The sequence below is a fragment of the Peromyscus californicus genome, unplaced genomic scaffold, assembly GCF_007827085.1.
Source record: "Peromyscus californicus insignis strain IS unplaced genomic scaffold, ASM782708v3 Scaffold_11__1_contigs__length_118956290, whole genome shotgun sequence".
Lineage (NCBI taxonomy): Eukaryota > Metazoa > Chordata > Mammalia > Rodentia > Cricetidae > Peromyscus > Peromyscus californicus.
Window position 1 is genome coordinate 36,818,826 of NW_026294402.1, and position 19,455 is coordinate 36,838,280.

Sequence of the window (19,455 nt, forward strand, 5' to 3'; positions counted from 1 at the left end):
TCTACTACAGGCCAGAAACTGTACCCACCGAGGAGGTTTAGCCATCACACAGCTGGCCCTGAGGAATCCATGCTATAAAACTAGTGTCACTCAGAGGGGACATCAGAACCTCCAAACTCCCATTCTCAAAGGGCTAAAGGTGTTGGCATGAGGGACCAACTGAGCTTCTGGGTCCTGTGTCTTCACAACACTCCGACACTATAGTTTCTGCTCTTCTTGCCCCCCCTTTCCCCACAAGCCATCTTCTAGACATCATCCCATCATGACCCACTAACCCTGGCCAACACTGTGCCAAGGAGGAGGGCTGTGAAAATGTCTTACCAGATTAGTGAAGATGTATGTATAATAGGCTGACACCATCCCCAGCTCAGCTGCCTGCAAGGCAAAGAGAAGGCCATTAGAGACCAGACACTCACCAGAAGCACAGGAGCAGTAGGATGCCAAGTCTACTATTTATCTGGCCCACTGACCCTCAGCACAAAGCAGAGCAGAACATCTTGACTGGTTCTCAAGTGGCCCTGGCTATTAGAGGATGGAAGACAGAATCATTAGCCTCTAGAGCATGTTCTCTCCACCTTACCCCACTCCCCACCCCGAGTGGCACTTGTATATCTGGTGTTATCATGGATAACACACTCCCATAAATAGCACTGAGTATTACAGGAACCAGAATGGATTTAAGGGAAATGAAGCAAATAAGAAACACACTAGAATAATCTCCATGACTCCAAAACAACAGCATTGGCTAAGGTTTACCTACTGTTCCGTCTGTGCCAGGTACGCTAAAGATTTCCACATGGCTTAGCCAAAGGGAACAAGCATAATTTTTCTTCCTCTACTCCCATTTCTCGGCAGAGGAAACTGGCAAACAGTGACTGAGTTACTTGTATGAGAGCACATTGGAATCGTATGAGAGTACTGGAATTCCAAAGCTTTTAACCAAACCATACTCCCCTCAAGGACCACAAGCTTGATGGAAGTGTACACAGAGCACTCTGAGAGACTGTGAGTAGGATTGTGGACCATGCCCAAATGAACCCTGCCTCTGTCAGAATGCAGGTGAGACCTGAGTAGGCTGTATCTGCAGCCATGTGGAGATCAAGCGAGTCATTTGCAAACTTGATTCCTTTATTTCTGCTAAGGAGCAAGTTGCCTGTGACATGCCTCACCCTTGATCACCGTACAGCAGTGTGGTGTCATCCCACAGCTGAGAAATGCGGCTTTGAAACAGCCTCCCTTTTGTCTGATCTCTGTAGCCATCCTAAACACCCCTAACCAACCTTCCCTGTCAGTGTGCCTGGCTTTGAGTGTGACAGGTAGTATAGAAACCGACAAGGAGATCAGGTAAGTAATGAGTCTGGCTTTCTCCAGGGCCCTCATCCCTCCTGACAGTCTGTTAGATTTTCATAATATATCCTGCAGCCCCGGGCCACTGGGAGATGGCGCTTGTCATGACTACTGTGGTGGAGGAGGGGAGAAACAAGACCAGGATAATTGCATTTTCCTCTTTCTCTCTCTGGAACTCAAATAACTTTGCAAGCTTTCTTAACTTTGTATCTCCCAAGCTGCTTGAGATTCAGGATGCACTGATATCACTGTGGTCCCAATGGGCACCTGAAGTACAGAAGGGCTGGGTGACAAGATCAGATCATGTGGGGCTGCAGGGCAGTACAAGGTTTCCATGGGGCTCCTTGTCCTTTTAACACTTCCTTCCCCATTCTCAAGACAGGCAGGATGCCACCCTCCATTCACACCCTACCACACACACTCACATCTTTACTATGAGAGGACCACTGCCTAGAATACTTTCTAGACTCACACAAACTACTGCTGATAGTCATCCAGCCAGGGGCAGGCTAAGGGGCACAGTCTGTAGTTAAAATCCATTTTGTGAAACCTGCTGTCCTAGAGATAAAAGACAAGAGATCCTGGGTTTTTAAGACATGAATTCTGGGTAAACATAGAATTCGTTGCTGGAACAGCCACTCAATAAAGTAGGGGATTACTGTGCAAAGCCTCCTGAAATCAAGAAGCTGCCGAGAGCTGCCAACCTGAGGATGGCTCCCATGTGTACAACAGGGCTCCAGAAAGCCTCTGTGAGCCCCCAGAGAGAGGGACATGGAGCCCCATTGAAGCCCAAGGATAAAGGCCAGGTTTGTTGGAGAGACAGACTGCCTGCCTGTGGCTACCAGGATGTCAGGTGGGAAGCAAGGGAAGAGGTTTCCCCAAAGCCTCCCTGCTCATCGATCAGTTTGGCTGTAAAGATGGAAGAGTGTAGATAGAAAGGGGGGTTAGGAAGGATGGCCACGGGGCAAGCAGAACAGCTGTCTGCTAATGAGGATCATTATAGACAGTTGCCTCCAAAAGCATGATGCAATAAGTAAATACATACATACACCCCAGAGCCTCCTCCTCCTGCAGAAAAGCCCCAAGAAATGGGAAAACACAAGGTATGTTTAAAGGAACTTCCCAGTATTGGCAAAGGCACACTGTATGTCACTTCCGAGCATGTAAATGGTTAAGAGTGGCGAGTCATCTCAAACTCCTTCAGAGCGTGTATCGCTTGAACTTGGCATTCCACTTTGAGAAGCATATGCTAAAGAAATATGCATGAGCACACGTGCAGAAAGATTTATGTATGAAGATGTGTGCCCTCACATTATTTATCATAGCAAAAGATTGGAAACAACCTGTTTCTACAAGGATGAAGGGATGGTTAAATAAATTATGGGACATCGGCATGATAGGAAATGATACAGCCACTAAAATATTTGTAGAGAAATATTTAACGACGTGGAAAAATGCATGACACATAGTTGAGCAAAGAGAATAGCTCCTTAGAAAGTTTTAAGCAGTGTAGGGATAATTGGAGGATGTCTGAAACAGAAAGAATAGACATTAAAATTTTAGGACAGGTTAAGGCTGGGCAATGGGTTGTGAGTGACATTTATTTTCTTCTCTGTACTTTTTTGAAAATCTCAGCAATGAACTCAGAACATTGGCAGGTTAGGGGTAAGGTGGGGGACTGGGGGACATCAATTTGATATGCCAGGAGTCACAGAACATTTTTGGAAAGAACAACCCCTCTCCAGCCCCTGCTCTTCATAGGGATCTGGAAGGACATCTGCTTACTCAGCTGCAGCTCTTATCTCTACAATGACCCCTTAGCCTGCTTCTCTAGTCCCCTGAAACCTACAGGAGCCCTTTCACTCTTAGTGACATTACTGATAATATCTCCAGATGTGAGAAGGAAGAGGAAAAGGACAAAAAGAGGTGTGTGCAAGTCTGTGTGGTTTGTGTCCCTCTGTGTGTGTGTGGTGTGGTGTGGTGTGGTGTGGTGTGGTGTGGTGTGGTGTGTGTGTGTGTGTGTGTGTGTGTGTGTGTGTGTGTGTGTGTGTGTGTGAGTGCTCTTTCGTAAGTTGAGTACTCATAGACAGATGTGGTTTTGGTGCTGTAGAAAATTACTATAGCAACAGGCTGAAGGGACGGCCTGGGTACTGAAAGAATTCATTCAAATCTCTTATTAACTCTCAGATTTAGAAGAAAAAAAAAAAAAGACCTGGGCAGGGGAGGATGGGAGGAAAGAGGCAGAAAAGAAAGGAGAGAAAGAGACATATATTAAGTGTTTTCGGGCTCAGCCCAGCCAGGCAGAGGTTAATGAGGAGTCTGGCTACCCCAGTGGAAGATGGCAGGGTGTGTTTAAATGTGCAATTAAAATAGCATTAAGAGAGGTCAATGTGCCTGAGCAGTTATAGGGACTGCTAAGGAGTCAGGGAAGAGCCTAGAACAAGTCTTCTCTCTAAAACGCATGCTTAGCCCAAGGACTGGTGCAAGGTGGCACCTCAGCTGCCCAGCTGTTTGCAGCTGTCCAGGAGACCCAAATCACCTGACTTCTCTTTTTTCTCTCTCTGACAAAGTTCCATGTCCACGTGCCTATGTCTGCTTGGCCATCACTCTAGGTCATCATGAACCCTAGTAGAAAGTGCCTGCCCTGGGGAGAGAGCAAGCTAGTGTGTTCAGCCCGGTTCCCACAGGGCTGGTCTCGGGCAGCTGCTACCCTCCCAGGGCCTCAGCTTCTTCACCTGCACGATGAAGACAACAACATACCTATCTCACATCACCTTGGAGAGGGCTGTGCTGCGAAATGACAGAGAGGCACCTGGCAGACTGCTGAAACACTGTCAGGGCTGAGGACCCTCGGCACCACACAGGAGTGGAGCTGTGTGTGTACACTGTCTGGCAGGTGGCCTCCCCCAGAGTCTCTCAAGCCTGACTCTAGGTCCGACTGGTCTCTCAGCCCCACCAGGTGCTAAGTGTTTCTGAGTGGCATCATCATCATTCCGCTTTCTCTTTGGAGGGGCTGGTGTCCATGGAAACAGAAGTAGACAGAGGGGATCAGCATTTAGATCCAGCCCAGGACCAAGGGACAGCCATAGCTCAAATCAGGGAAGACGGGAAGGGTGCACTACACTCCCCAGTACCCACCCCAGCCAGGCTCCCACCTTCAGGAGGATGGTGTGGGACATGGAGGCGTTGGCATGGATGATGATGGTAGCTGTCTTGTCGTCCCGGATCTCCTTGAGGAGCGGAGTAGGATCCCGAGTGTCATCCAGCATCCGGACTGAGAGCGTGTCCTTGGAGATAAGGAATTGCCGGAGCAGCTTCTCCAGGTTTAAAAGGCCTGGAGAGGGGAAAGGAGGAAGCCCCTGAGGGTCTGCAGAGCTGCCTCTACAGATGCTCAGGCACATGGTGACTCAGGCTGGAGGCGGCTCAGAGTCAGTGTTGGGGGGTCCCTAAACCCCAAGCAGGTTTCCCTGCCTCTTGGGCTTCAGTTATGCCATCTAACTATAAGGAACACTCAAAAGCTTCCATCAGATCCCCAGTAGTCCTCTACTTTCAGAATAGAACATGTGGCCCCTTCAGCAATGCGGCACAAGGTAAGAGAGCCCCACCCCCACCCCCAGGCTTCCCTTGAAGCACTGTGCCCAGTAACTGAGACCTTGATCAGAGAGCACCAGCACTGAGTCTCTTCTGCCACTTCTAGAACCTTCCCACGTAGCCAGGTGTCTAGGCCTCAGTCCCTTCTGTAAGCAGGACAAATCCTAACAGCAGGAGCCTGCAGGGCTGTGCAAGTGTTTAAGGTGCTCTGTAAAGCTCCCGGGTACTCAGGAGTACCTAGAAGTGGTCCGTCAAACTCCACCAAGAAAAGCCTTTGTTTCCATTTTGACAGTGGTGAAGCAGTGCCCTCAAGATCCCGAGGCCCAGGAAGGAGTCCTAGCAAACCTCTTTGAACTCCTCAGAGCCCCATGGCTGCTCCAAGACAGGGCATTATCATGATCATAAAAGAAAAGGCATCGAACAGCAGCAAATCTGGGCTCCGAAACAAATGACAAAGGGGGACCCCGAGCTAAGGATTCTCCTCCTCCCTCCCACCCCCAGCAAGTGGATGCCAGGGGTCTTGGTGGGAAGAAACAATCCAGAACAGCGTCACTGAGACTAGAGGGGTTTAATTCTGGCTGTCCCTGTCAAGGCAAGGCCATGGGGAGGACAGATGTGTGACAGGAGGGCCATCTCCTCCGAGCCAGCAGTCTTGAGTCTGGTGGAAAGATACCTGCAGGCGTTTGCTCACAAAGCAGAGACAGGAATAACATTTATCAAACCTTATCATGCACTAGCTAATGTATTAAAACTTTTACACGGCTTTTCTTATGTAAGTCTTCATAACAATACTATGAAGTACTAAAATCCCCCAGATTCCAAGGAGGACGGGAGGCAGGGAGGTAAGGAACACACCTCGTGTTGTGGGCGGCAAGAGAGGGCTGATTTTTCTACCACTCCAGGTTCCCTGTGCTGCCAGCTTCCGCCCTGACCAACAAAGTATTCAGTTCAGAGATGCCGTCAATACAACCCATCAAGATTCTTTCCTGTACCCTCCTGAGGTTCATAGACAACTGACATAATTCAGAGGTGGCACTGAAGAGCAACCATCCCCACTGTGTGTCACGGACAGATGTTGTGACTTGCCCAGTCTCACATGGGAGGGACACAGCTTGACTAATTTCCCACTTTCTGATCCCCACCCAACCCTTTACACAAGAGACCATGTTTCCTCTTGAGACAAAGCAAGTGGCCGTGGGTACTGTGTCTACACAGCCGAGACATGGGCATGCATTTGGGGACTTACGTGAGAGAAGACAACACTTGGGGTGTGTATGTTTTAACAACAAGAACGAGTGCTTTTATTTTATATTTGGAAACAAGCAACCAGAGTGGGAGTTTGAGGGCCTGTATGATGGAGGAAGAAGTCTGGGAAGGTGTAGCCCACCCATTTTTCTGCTCCCTGTCTTGAGAAAGTCCTCCAGGAGCTCGGGGGCAGCCTGGTGAGAGATGGAGAGAGCTGGAACAAGTTGCTTCACAAATGAGGGCCACATGGTATGTGGTGATTTGAAAGAGAATGGCCCACATAAGCTTTGGAAAAGATTGAGAGGTGTGGCCTTATTGGAGGAAGTGTGTCACTGGGGGACTCTATGTAGGCAAACAGCAGGCGGACATACTAAATCCTGCCCTTGGGAGTTTCAGTCAGTCAAGTGGAGAGTGAAATTGAGTCACTTCCTGTTTTGTTTAGTGGCCTGGATCGATTTGGAGTTCTATGGGAGCAGTCTCCTTTTGTCCCAGTTCCAAGATGGAGAGAGGAGGTACTGCACCTTCCTCTGAGGTGATGTCAGAGGCAAGCCCCCACCAGACAAGGACTTGACTTGACCCACAAGGCACCATTTCACCAGGAGGTCAGGGTAGAGGACACAGAGATGGCTCTTCAGAGTCTTGGCCAGGTCCTGGGCATGGGGTGATCACTGGTGCCAGAGGGATTAAAATTCACAAGTTGAGTGAACCCCACAGGCCTGATCTGTAAATCTTTGGAGCCTGGCTACAAAGAGGCTAAGCCAACCCAGAATGCATCAGCTGGGCAATGCCATTCAGTGCAGTGAGACCAGGAAGCCCAAGGACAGACAACAGGATTGTGAGCAGAATGGGGATGGCTGGACAAAGGCAGCTCAGGGACCTTTCATCCCTTCATCCTGGCAGGTGCACTGGGCTCTTGGGGAAAGAACTCCCCAAGCCACTGACGCACCAGAGCCCCTGCTCCAATCAATCCGTGGCCACTGACTCCCTGACTGCTCTGTAAACAAGAACAGGACATTGCCTCTACTTCACCCCACATTCTGTGCAGAGAGGGAGGACTAGAGACCAGGGGAGTGAGCACCCCTACAGGTGTGCACCCCCCCCAGCACCCATCAGAAAGTTAGCCCTTCCCCCACCTAAGTGGTACCTGGAGCAGCAAAAATGAACATAATATTGAGGTTTGCACAGGGCTCAAACACGGCCAGGGAGTCACTGGACAATGTCCCCAGCCCACTCTGCCGCCATGCCTGGGAAACCAGGGGAAAGGTTATCATATGGAGTTAGTAAAGCAGCATGAAGACATCGGTCACCCAGAAGGGGCACTGTGAACCTTGTTAGCCTCTGAGCTAACTGAGCTTTCCTGCCTCTCCTTCCGAACACATCTCTCCTTTCTCTATCTTCACCCATTTTCTCCCTTGGCCAACACTTACAGGAACGATCACCCAGCCCCTAAAACATAGCCCCTGCTGATCGATCACATAAAATATTTGCCAGCATCCACAGTCCCCTGAATTTTCAAGGCATCCTATCCTGATAAGGCCATTGTCAGCAGGAACTACCCTAATCTGAAAACCCATTGCACACATTGCCACTGGAACACCGTCCGTGGCTTAGCAAGGCCAAACACTGCACTAGTGTGGGGGTTCCCCCTTGTGATCATATGACCTACTGTCACTGCCCAGTGTCCCAAGAAAGTGTAGGACCTAATACCCTTAGCCAGGGAAGGGAACCAAATCAAAATTTCAAGTATGGTAAATATGTATGTGTGTTTGCGGGGGCGGGGGGGGGGTGTGTGTGTCAAGTGTCTTCCTCAATCGTTTTCTTTCTCAGTTGTTGAGACAGAGCCTCTCCCTGGACCAGAAGCTCACCGATTCGGCTAAGCTGATGCCCGACACGCCCTGTTTTTACCTCTCCAGCCCTGAGACTGCAAAGCACATGGCACTACTCCCAAGTTTTTATGTGGGTGCTGGCAATCCAAACTCAGGTCTTCATGCACGTGTGGCCGTCTCAAACACCTTAAGAATGTTTCCGCTGACGGCGTGTTGCTTTTGCACAATGGTACAGGTAGGAAAATGTAAGTTAGATCGTGTAACTTGGGACTGTCCAATTACAATACTATCCACCTGAATGATTTCCCTCAGCAAAGGCAGGGGAACTCTTCCAAACATCTCTGCATAGCTCCAGTAAGGGCAGGTGCACCACACTTGTTGGACTGGACTCAACAACCGGGGGAAGTAATGCTGAGGCCAGGGGAGCAGCAGTGCCTGGAAAGACCTGTCACACTGTCACCAAGCAAGCATCGTGAAGGAAGGAGTGTGGTGTTGGGGAAGGCAATCAGAAGACAGACTTGGTCATGAAAGCCTCGGGACTGTAAGAGGTTACACACCACAGGGAGACAGGCTTGCTCACACTAGGGAAACGTCTTCCACCTCTCTGTCTCAAGATGCAATGGACTGCATGTGGCAGTTCAACTCCCCATCGCTGGAGGCAAAGAAGCCCTGGGAAGGCCCTTTTGTGGACCACTGTCTAGGGAATTAAACCATGGATGGGAATCGGAAAGAGAAAAAAGGGATGTATTTCCAGCTCAGGGAATCTCTGATTCTGAAAATCCAAAAACATGATACTTATAAAAAAAGTTTAAAATTAATTTTGTATTTTGTATGTGTGTGTATGTGTTCACACGCATGTGCACACACATGCTCATGTGAAGGTTAAAGAACACTTTCCAGAGTCAATTCTTTTTCCACTATTCAGGCCCTGGGGCTCAAGCTCAGGTTGTCATGTTTGTTGGTAAGCACCTCAGCCTGCTGAGCCATCTCGAAGGTCCCAGAAGTTGGTACTTTTGGTTCTGGGCAGTGGGAGACTTGCAGAAGTGAAAGCGTGCTCTGCTCAGTGCAGCTGGGTGTGTGCTTATTGTCATTCTCCTCACATCTATTTGCCAAGCTTGGCTGCCCTCACAGGGGTTAAACTCTGCTCTGTCTTCAGGCTCCCACCACCTCCACCCCAGTCTTTCTCTCTTGTAGGACGGGGACAGGATGCTGGCCCAGCAGCAGGCGTGCCTGCCAAGGCTGAGCTGAGGAGCCTGGGGAACCCATTAGTCCCAGTCAGGATCAAAGCAGATCAATGTGGAGTCCAATGGGCAACTGCTCTGGGAGGAAAGGCACAGACTGGTTTCCAGAACCGGAAGGCAGGCAGGGACCCCAGGGTCAGAGGGAGGACAGCAAGGCTGTGAGAGAGCAGCCAGCCTCGGTGGCAGCCACAGGACAAGGACAGAGCTGCTTGAGTAACGTCTCTGCACGGGACACAGAGGATCCAATATCGACATCTAAAAAGGGGCTGGGGAGACGGCTCAGGGCGAAGTGTCTCTGTGCAAGCACAGAGGCCCCGTTTTGATCGGCAACACTCTGAAAAGCCAGGTGTGGTGGCAAGTGATTGTGACTCAGTGCTGGGTGGAGGGCAGACACGGAGACAGGGGGATCCTGGCATCTCCATGGCCAGCCAGTTGCAGTCTCAAAAACAAACAAACAAATAAATAAATAAAGTGAAGGGCCGGCAAGATGACTCATCAGGTGAGGGTGCTTGCTGTCCAGGGATGGCCTGAGTTTGATCCCTAGGACCCACATGGTCCAGCTCTTACAAGTTCCCTGACATGTACACATACACACACACACATAGATTCAAAGAAAAAAAAAATAAAGTAGAGTGGCTGAGGAAGACATCTAAACATCAACATCCGGCTTCCACATGCCAAAGCACACCCACATATACACATCCACACATACACACATATACATACACCTACACACACACACTCTAAAGAAAATATCTACATCAGGGTGCTGAGGAGTAGCTCAGTCGGTAGAGCACTTGCCCAGCACTCAGGAAGCCCTGTTCATCCTCCAGCACCATGTAAACAGCTTCTTTTATCAGTCTCATTCTATGCATGAAGCAAGGGATTGCATACCCAGCAATCAGATGTTAGAGACAGGAGGATCACAAGTTCAAGGTCATCTTTGGCTCCACGGGGAGTTTGAGGCCTGACACATGCAACCCATCTCAGAGAATACAATACCAAACCATGTCTAGTTGAGCTGGTCTTTGCTCAGTCTCTCTTCCTGTCTCCTTCCACTGGCTGACTCCCTCTCACTAGCACTTGGCACTGGGAAATGCTCTGTTCCCAGGGAGGGAAGCGCTGTGAAGTCCTGCGGGGAGGCAGCTAATGCCAAGGACTGACCTTGCGAAGGACCTTGGGGAACATGTAACAGGTTAAATGAGTGCGATGCGGTGCCTGGTGCCCTTGACCTGCCAAGCATTCATTTATCTTCCCTTGCCAAGTGTCAAATTCAGTTTGTGTGGCTGTCAAACTTCCTCTGTGGCAGCCCCCCTCCTTTTTTTTTTCTTTTCGGAGGAAGGGGGTCAGTTAGGTTAGAGACGAGGTCTTTCACTTATGTAGCCCAGGAAGGCTTCAAACTCAACATCCTCCTCCTACAACTTCCCGAGTCCTGCCCTATCTAGCTGGAGAAACTGATTCTAACCGGAGAAGGTGGGAGTCCAGAGTGACTGGTTACCGAAGGGGTGAGCTGCACGCTTCAGATTCAAGTGTGGGAGCGGTGCCTTTCACGTGCTTCTGTCTTGTCCCATCTCACACCTGAGGCTGGCCCCAGGAACAGGGAAGACAGAGAAGGCCACAGAGCCAGAGGTCTGGGCAGATGGGGACCGAGTACAATGGTTGAACTCCAACACCTGGCCCCCACTGCAGCACGCACACAGGTGGTCTCCGTGCTCCCCACATGTAGGAAAAGGTGCTCCTCACTCCTGTCTGTCCTACACGGATCAGAGGAGTATGCAAGGCCAAGGGAGGTGGGGACCATGTGACCTTGAAATTAGATGTCACCTCTGCTTTCTTCATGCATATAATGCGACTGATAATAGAGGCTGTTCTACATGGTGATCTTCAGTTCTCAGGTTTAAATGAGAGGATTTAAACTTTTTGGGTAATGTCAGGGGTCAAAACCAGAACCCGAGAACTTAAAGTTGAAATGAAATAACATAAAAACAGCACAGTGCTCAGCACACAGTAAGTGCCACTGAGGTCACTGGCACCTCCCAAGACCAGCCTGCAGGTGCATGGGGAAGTTTGTTTCAAGCAAGAGGCTTCTCACAGCGAATCGAGGCGGTGGCATGGAGAAGGCCCACTACCACCCCAGCTGATCTTTAAAAGGGTCCTGGGGATTAATCATAATGTTCCTTGCTTGGCTCCCACTGCCTCAGCCAGTGTCGCAGGGTGAGAGAACAGTAATCAAATGTGCATCATCCTCCGGGCGTCATCCTCCGGGCATGGGCACTTTTCTACCCAGTTACCTCAGCAGGCTTTATCATCTCCAACAACAGGAAAGAGAGGCTCAGAAAGGTGAGGTGATCTACTGAGCACTGAACAGCTGCTCCGGGTACCCCAGCTTGGCTTGACTCCAAAGATAGTGCGCTCGTGCTCTCTCTCTCTCTCTCTCTCTCTCTCTCTCTCTCTCTCTCTCTCTCTCTCTCTCTCTCGTGTGTGTGTGTGTGTGTGCGTGCGTGCATGCGTGCGTGCGTGCGTGCGTGCGTGCGTGTGTGTGTGTGTGTGTGTGTGTGTGTGTGTGTGTGTGTGTGTGTTTGCCAGTGGAGGTTGATTAGGGATGCCCTCCTCAATCACTCTCATTGTTTGAGACAGGGCCTCGCTGGAGTTCAACAGTTTGGCTAGACTGCTTATCCAGGGAGCCTCCTGACTCTGCTTCTCTAACCCTGAGATTGCACATCTTTCCCACGGACCAGGGTTCTAGGAGCAGTCAGACTTGAGTTCTCCTGCTTGCACGGCAAGCCATTTCTTCATCCCCACGATGTCTCTTCCACACCACCATCCTGCCTCTCTCTTAGGCAACACTTCCTCCTCGGATCGTGCCAAGTGAGTTCCCACAGCTGTGGTGGGGACCCCCAGCTCTCCTCGGAAGCCCGCAGGCAGCCAACCCCTTTGGGTTCTGCGGAATGACTAGAAGGTCCATGGCAGGGCCAATCACCCCATCACTTCTCTTGGCCTTTTTTAGAAATAAGACTTATAGATGTTCCGATTTTTTTTTTCATTAAAGAAAAAATATTGTAATCTACTACGTGTCTCTGCTTAGTCCCAAACCTGCTTATTAAAAAATCTCCTTCTGGGAAGCCAAAGCATAAGTGGTAGATTCCCCGTGGAATGATCCCCGCTAAGCGATTCTGAGGGCTGGAAAGTAGAATTAGATTCCTGTGCCTAATTCTACCCTCAGTGTCTCTTGGCCCAGCATTAATAAGGAAGATAGACGGAGGTCTCATCCAGCGCTCTGGGCTGACGCTCCCTGCAGTCCCTCATTTTCTCAGCCTTTGATTACATTTTTAATCTTCTCTGCCCTTGAACTTCTCCTGCCTGCTCCACCTTCCTCCCCTGGCCTGGAGGGAGGGGACAAAAGTCACAGCAGCCTAGTGACGTCTCTGAGCAGAACATTATGCTGTGGCTGAAGAGGCCCTGAGCCTGTGGCCAGACATTCTCATGCCTTCTAGGCCCTGAACCTATCCAACCGCCTCCCTGCCCCTCTGTTTAAGGACTGTAGGGACCTCTGCTCCAGAGCTCTCCATTCCTACCAGGCAGAGCCCATGCTCAAGCTGCTGGCCTGGGGTTGCATAAACAGATCTGGGGGGAAAGGAGAAGGTGCAGAACTGAGAGAAGAGCCCCAGCCTGAGTCAGGGGACTTGAAGAATCCAGGCTTTGCTGCGGCAGGACCTGAAGTCTCTCAAAACTCCAGCACTGTTTTCTCTACTCCAGCATGACTGAGGAGTGGAGGGAATGCCGTGCTTCTAATGGAAAGAGTACTGAGCTGGGAGGTAACAGGACCCAGCAAAGGAGATGTGTAACACACATCTGAGCCACAGATTTCCCCAGGCCCCATAATAGCTGGAGTAGAGAAACAGAGCTCAGTTTATAAGCAAGAAGGATTATGGCTTAGACACAAGGAATTTCCTGAAGGGTTGGGTGAGACATTGTTAGCCAACACTGAGGTAGACTTCAAGAAAACTTTTGCCTCCAGATATTATGGACAGCCTTCTGTTCTGTCTCTGACAAGGCCTGCTGTGTAAGTCCTGTGTAGAGTGGCCTTGTGGCAATCAATTCCCAGAACAGGGTTGTAGGAGGAGCTTGATTCTGTTACATCACTCACTGACGCTGGGTACTACGTACAGAAGGCAGAAATATAGCATATTCCATCAAAAATTAGCATCCTGTGGACTACTAGGTCAGCATCTTTGTGAGGCTCATGGGAGACTATTTGGAGAAGCACAGACATCTCAGAAAGTCTGTGCTAAGGTGCACTGTGAGTTGCTACAAGGGCAAAGAAGGTCGACGTCTGTCCTCTGTTCATCCATTTGCTTTTTGCTACAGAACTCTTTGTCCGTATCATTGGCGTCAAAGCGAAGCTGTCCAGGGGAGCTTTCTGCAATACTGTTCAGTCTCAGTGCTTGCTAGCTGGTGGCCACGTGCGGCTAATGAACCCCTGGGAAGAGGCTAGTGAGGCTGAGGGAGTACATTTTTATTTGTAATGTAATCTTTGTTTAAAAAAAAAACAATAAAATAAGTCTCACTCTGTAGCCTCTATGAAGGCTTCAATCTACAGCAATCCTCCTGCTTCAGACTCTCAAATGCTGAGGTTACCTATGTGCACCACCATACCCAGCTCTGAAATTTTAATTTTGCTTAATTCAGATTTTAAATTTAAATAGTCATACGTGACTTGGGACTATTGCACGGGTCAGCTTAGATCCAGAGGAACCCAGTTTGACAAATACAAGGTTATTGCTGACAGTACATTGAACTATTTTCCTAGGAACCTGGATTTAAGACTCAAATCTACCACTTATTAGCTATGGGACTCTAGGCAAGGGGAGAGGTTCTCTGGAGTTCTGTTTCCTCTTTTGTACTGAAGGAGTATGATGTCTGTTCACTGAACCATTGCTGAATCCCTTCAATGAAACCCCTGCCTGAGAACTCTAACACACCCCATCCCCTACAAACTCACTTGTCATAATTGCTTCAATACCCATGTTGACCGACGGGGAGAGAACCCGGTGTGTTCCTGCACATGACCCACTTACGAGCCTTCACAGGACCTGCTTACGGAAGGCCCTCGGAACCAGCATTCTCTCTCCAGGTCTGAGGGTCTTCGGCGCCTGAAGTCTAACTCAAATTCCCCAACCCTTGTATCATTTCCATCTACTCAAACTAGCTGGTCCCTGATGGTGCACGCAGTATCACGACGACCATCCTTCTGAGGATGTCCCTCAGGGAAGAGACCTTCAAGGTCCCTCAGTGAACCCAGGACCCAAGTCTACACTCCCTTACCTGCCACCCACGGGTCTGGCTTTCCTTCCTAGGTCTCCTTCCTTCCTCCATCAATTCCTAATGGAGCCTCTTAATGCCCTCCCCAGACACAGAACCAGTCCCTCTGCTACCCTTTCTCCTCCTGTGGCCTGCATCTCTCTTGGAAATGGGGGCTGCCATGCCTTCCATACCCCTGGGTGGTTGTAATAATTAGGTACAGATCAAGCATACAGAGCTGAAGCTCAGTGACTTTGTTTCCCGGGTAGGCCCGAGTAAACAGTCAGAAAAACTGGACGAGAAATACAACAGTGCACACGTGGAGGTAGTCGAGTGTGAAGGCCTGCTGCCGTGGGTGGTTCTGGCCTGTCCCGTGGTGCTGTGGAGATCGCTCTGTATAAATAAAATGCTGATTGGCCAGTAGCCAGGCAGGAAGTATAGGCGGGACAAGCAGAGAAGAGAATTCTGGGAAGTGGAAGGCTGAGGCAGAGAGACGCTGCCAGCCACTGTGATGAGAAGCAACATGTTAAGATACCGGTAAGCTGCCGGGCGGTGGTGGTGCGTGCCTTTAATCCCAGCACTCGGGAGGCAGAGGCAGGTGGATCTCTGTGAGTTCGAGGCCAGCCTGGTCTACAGAGCAAGATCCAGGAAAGGTGCAAAGCTACACAGAGAAAATCTATCTCGAAAAACAAACAAACAAAAAAGATACCAGTAAGCCATGAGCTACATGGCAACTTATAGATTAATAGAAATGGGTTAATTTAAGATATAAGAACAGTTAGCAAGAAGCCTGCCACGGCCATACAGTTTGTAAGCAATATAAGTCTCTGTGTGTTTACTTGGTTGGGTCTGAGTGGCTGTGGGGACTGGCGGGTGAGATAAATTTGTCCTGACTGTGGGCCAGGCAGGAACACTCTAGCTACACTGTGGTTTTGTTTTTAGATATTACTTGGATTCTAGGGTAGAGGGAGGCCTTGCTCAGAGCAGTTCTGAGAAGTTGAAAACTGAGCTTCTGGCAGAAGAGAGAGCACACGTCCACGAGGACAGCCCGGAGTGATCTGCAGGATCACAGCAACCTGTGCAGCTCACTGGTGCAGGTGGCATGCTAGGTTCAAGCACTGGCCACCAGTACACAGCAGTGGCCAGCATCGGACTGACAGTGAGTGGGCACACAGATGCCACCTGGAAGACGTGGACACATATGTTTGTTGGCTCAAATTAGCTAAACCTCATAAACACTGAATTTATGTCTCAGATTGTGTGAGGGACACGGAAAATGCCTCTCCAAACCTGTGTTTGCAGAAAGAAAAAAGAAAATGCTTTATCAGGAATTGACCTTGGACCTTGTTTCATCAGCAAAACCTGCTCTCCGGGGGAAGATACTCTTCAGCTCATCAAGTACAAACGCATTCAATTTCGTATCTCCCCCACCCCGCCTCCCGCTTTGTGTCTCCTTAACAATGAGGCTGAAAATGTGGGAATTGAGTTTGCAGATACAAAAAGACTTGGCAGTTGGCCAGTCTCCCTGCAACCTAGTTCCATGCCCAGGTAGTACAGGCAAAGGGTGCTTATGGGCACTGTTTTTCTTTTACACGTACAGGGGGAGAGGGGCAGGGGAGACGGAGATGAGAGACACAGAGAGAGAGAGACAGAGACAGAGAGACAGAGGATTGTACCTCTTTTTTGTCAGACCCCCCAACACTTCCTTGCTCTGTTGTGAGCCCAGAGCCCACAGCCTAGTGGAAGTGAACAAAGCCAACCTGTCTGGGCATGGAGCTAGCCTGGGCATGGGGCTAGCCTGGGGCATACGTACATTCTGCTTTGGCACAGATGAGACAGGCGGTGGTGCAGTTGAAGAAGTTCAGGATCCCAGCCACAGCCACGCTGATGTCGGTGTTGCTGGGGTGAAGATTCAGGGTGGTAAATCTCTGCAACTGGAACCTGACAAACTCCTCTGGGGCCACTTTGAAATGAGGGACCTGGCAGGAGGAGCAAAAAAAAAAAAAAAAAAAAAAAAAAAAGGGGGGGGGAGGAGCAAAAAGGATCCAGAATGAGTGAGAGAGGGAAAGCAGGATGCGTCACCCAGGCTGCAGCTGCGCATGCCTTCTTTTGCTTAACACCTTTGACACACAGAGAAGGAACAGAAGCATGCAGGATCTGGGCTCCAAGGCCATAGGAGTAGGATGTGATAACATCTTTGAAAAGACCCATTACAAGCCATCCTTTGGCTAGAGACCTCTGTAAATGCTCTAGGGTGTAAGAGTCCAGTCCCTGTTGAAGGCACAATCCTTATAGTCTACCTGTAGTATTATCTGTAGTTAATAAATTGGAGCAGAGACAGCAAGAAGAGACAAACCGTTTCCTGTAAGTTAGAGAGGAGGCCTTCAGCCAATCCTACATAGTTGGCACACACTAGTTCCCAGCAAGCTTTCTGGGTAAATCCTAGGGGCAGGGAGCAGATAGGAATGAACCTGAAGAGCATTCGAGCCTCTGGATGGAGCCGGATGGACAAACACCTGCCCTAGATCCATCAGAGCGATGTTGGCTTCCTTCCACATGTACAAGCGATGTTTCTAGACGGCGCCGTCTTCCCTCTCTTTGCCAGGAAGGAGATATTAAGAGGCACCAATGGCGGCTTTATTGACAGCTTAGGCTATTTGGTAGGTAATAGGAAAGTTAAATCGTAATAAGCTGCCATCCACCTTGATTTTATTCAGACACTCTCATCCCTGGCACTCAGAGCTGGGAGAGCTGAAGCTGAGCACAAGTTTGTACTGATGCAAAAGCAAGTGAGATTGAAAGCAGACAGCAGAAAGAATTTCCCGATGATGAGGTGCTTGGCTTCTAGAATGGATTAGTCAGAGGCGATTACCGAAGTTTTCTCTGCCTGGCTTTGCTCAGAGGCTGTGCTACAGGGGTCTGGGATAATGCTGTGATGGTCTCTGTAAGACTGCATCATCTTATCCTTTCACGATTTAGGGAGAAGCCTGCCGGAAACCAGGGCTCTTTGCAAATTGAGATGGGAGGAGAGCAAAGACCTAGGGAAATCCGAAGAGAAAATTACTGAATTCAACTAGGCTTAGCCCTTGAACCATGGACGGAGCACAACCATAGTTTGGTTTTTGTTTTTGTTTTTTCACCTGGGATTGCGTGGTGTGGAACTGACAAAAGCCTGGTGAGTTTGAAGGCTGGCTCTTGGGATCAGAGCTGACCTGGTGCACTTCATGGGGGTCTTTCCACCTGCTTGTGTTTTGTATCCCACACAATTGATCTAAAATGAGTAACACGTACACCTTGAAGGTGAGAGGGGTGGCAAAGGAGCCAGATGAAGGGCAAAGCTGGGTACAAGCCGGGTGGCCTGGCCGATTCAGCTCCAGACATTGCCTTGGCGTCTGTGACCTGACTCCTCCCTGGGTGACAGTCAGTCCATTGGGTTCCACCAGCAGCTAGCCAAAAGAGCTCTGCCTATTAGTTCCCCGTGGTGAGGAGTCCTTGGAGACAGCAATGGATTCATAACTCCCGGCCCTGGATTCAGGGAAGGGTCCTTCAGGAAGGAGAAGGATACGTGGTTTTTGGATTCTACAGACTGGCTTGTGTCTAGGTTCTCCTGTGTGATTCAGAAGCAAACCATTTAACCTGGCTAAGCATCATCCAAACAGAGCTGACCTCTGGTGCATCTGAGGGTCGGGAAGAGAGAATGGGATTCTGCATTCAAATAACAAAACAGCCTTAAACTCCCACACAGTCAGTGCCTGGACAATGCCTGGCCCCTGACCCTCTCTTCTCCAGTTGCAGAAGTTTCCAGAAGCCCTTTTAGTTGCATGGAGGAGGAGGGTGGAGGGGTCTCCCCAGGACAGGGCAAGTGATGAATCACTAGCAGGGGCCATCTGGGAGGCTGCTGGGGAGGCAGCCAACTGCTCTGTGGCCTGGGCAGGGGTAGCTAGGCCTCACCCTGCTAGTTTGTTCTCTCTCGGAGAAAAATCAATCCATGATAGATCCACGATTGCAAATTTGTCCCAGGAAGTCACCACAGTGGGACTAAGGGGAGAGCAAGAAGAAGGAAGCAGCCTGCTATTGGGATCTCAGAAATATTAGCAGCCTTTAAGGCTGGGACCCACGGCAAGGACTCCATGGCTTTTCCTCAGAGCCAGGCCTGATAAAATATGAACCAAAATGCATAATCTGAGTGGCAGTCAAGGTAGGGAGGATCATGACCCGACAAAGGAGGGGTAACTGCCTGGCTGCTCTCCGGGCAGTGCCTCCAGGTTGGACGAACTGTGGGGGATGCTGCAAATCAGTGGCTCCCATGACCTCTGTCCTAAAAGGCCACATAGTGTAGAGGGACTTGCAAGCCAATGTGAAACAGCTCCAGCTCCAAGGCAGGGCTACTCTGGAGTGGGGACTGGGGGAGGAGAGCAAAGGGCAGTGAAGGGAGTGTGGTGGGGAACGAGGGAGAGAAGAAAGAGAAAGAGTCAGCGAAAGAATGTGGGAGCTCCAATGTCGGCGGCCTAGCTGGGTGAAGATGATCAGAGCCAAGGCTAGAGTTACAACCTGCCACATAGCACCCTTGACTGTTACCTGAAGCACAGTGAGAAAGAGTTAAATTAAACGTCAGCTCCTGGCTGAGCCTGTGAAATGTTGCCAGGACGGTGGCAGGACACAGTGGCTGGCCTGAGAAGCATCTTCCAGGATAACTGAGAAGGGGAAAGAAGGTTCCAGGGGGCTGAGAGGAGCAAATGCAGCCCCCCTCCCCCACGACAGGTGTGGCTATTGGCCATAAGACACTTGAACATTACAATTCTGAGAGGGGACTTGAAGAACCAGGGCCTACTCACAAAGCCCCGATCACAGCATCAAGAGGTCAGTTCCAGGAAGCCTGGGTAGGAAGAAAGAAGCCTGTCTGC

At 49.9% G+C, this 19,455-nt stretch overlaps 1 protein-coding gene across 3 annotated transcripts in view; it reads right to left on the bottom strand.

The window, feature by feature from the left end:
- The window catches only part of Grik4 (glutamate ionotropic receptor kainate type subunit 4), a 431,592-nt gene that overhangs the window by 141,952 nt on the left and 270,185 nt on the right, over positions 1-19,455 (bottom strand). For all 3 annotated transcript variants that reach the window (XM_052757532.1, XM_052757513.1, XM_052757522.1), the window contains 3 exons: positions 16,365-16,530; positions 4,503-4,681; positions 322-375 (listed from right to left, as the gene is read on the bottom strand). In XM_052757532.1, the coding sequence (XP_052613492.1) occupies positions 322-375; positions 4,503-4,681; positions 16,365-16,530 (399 nt within the window). The remainder of the gene's footprint in view (positions 1-321; positions 376-4,502; positions 4,682-16,364; positions 16,531-19,455) is intronic.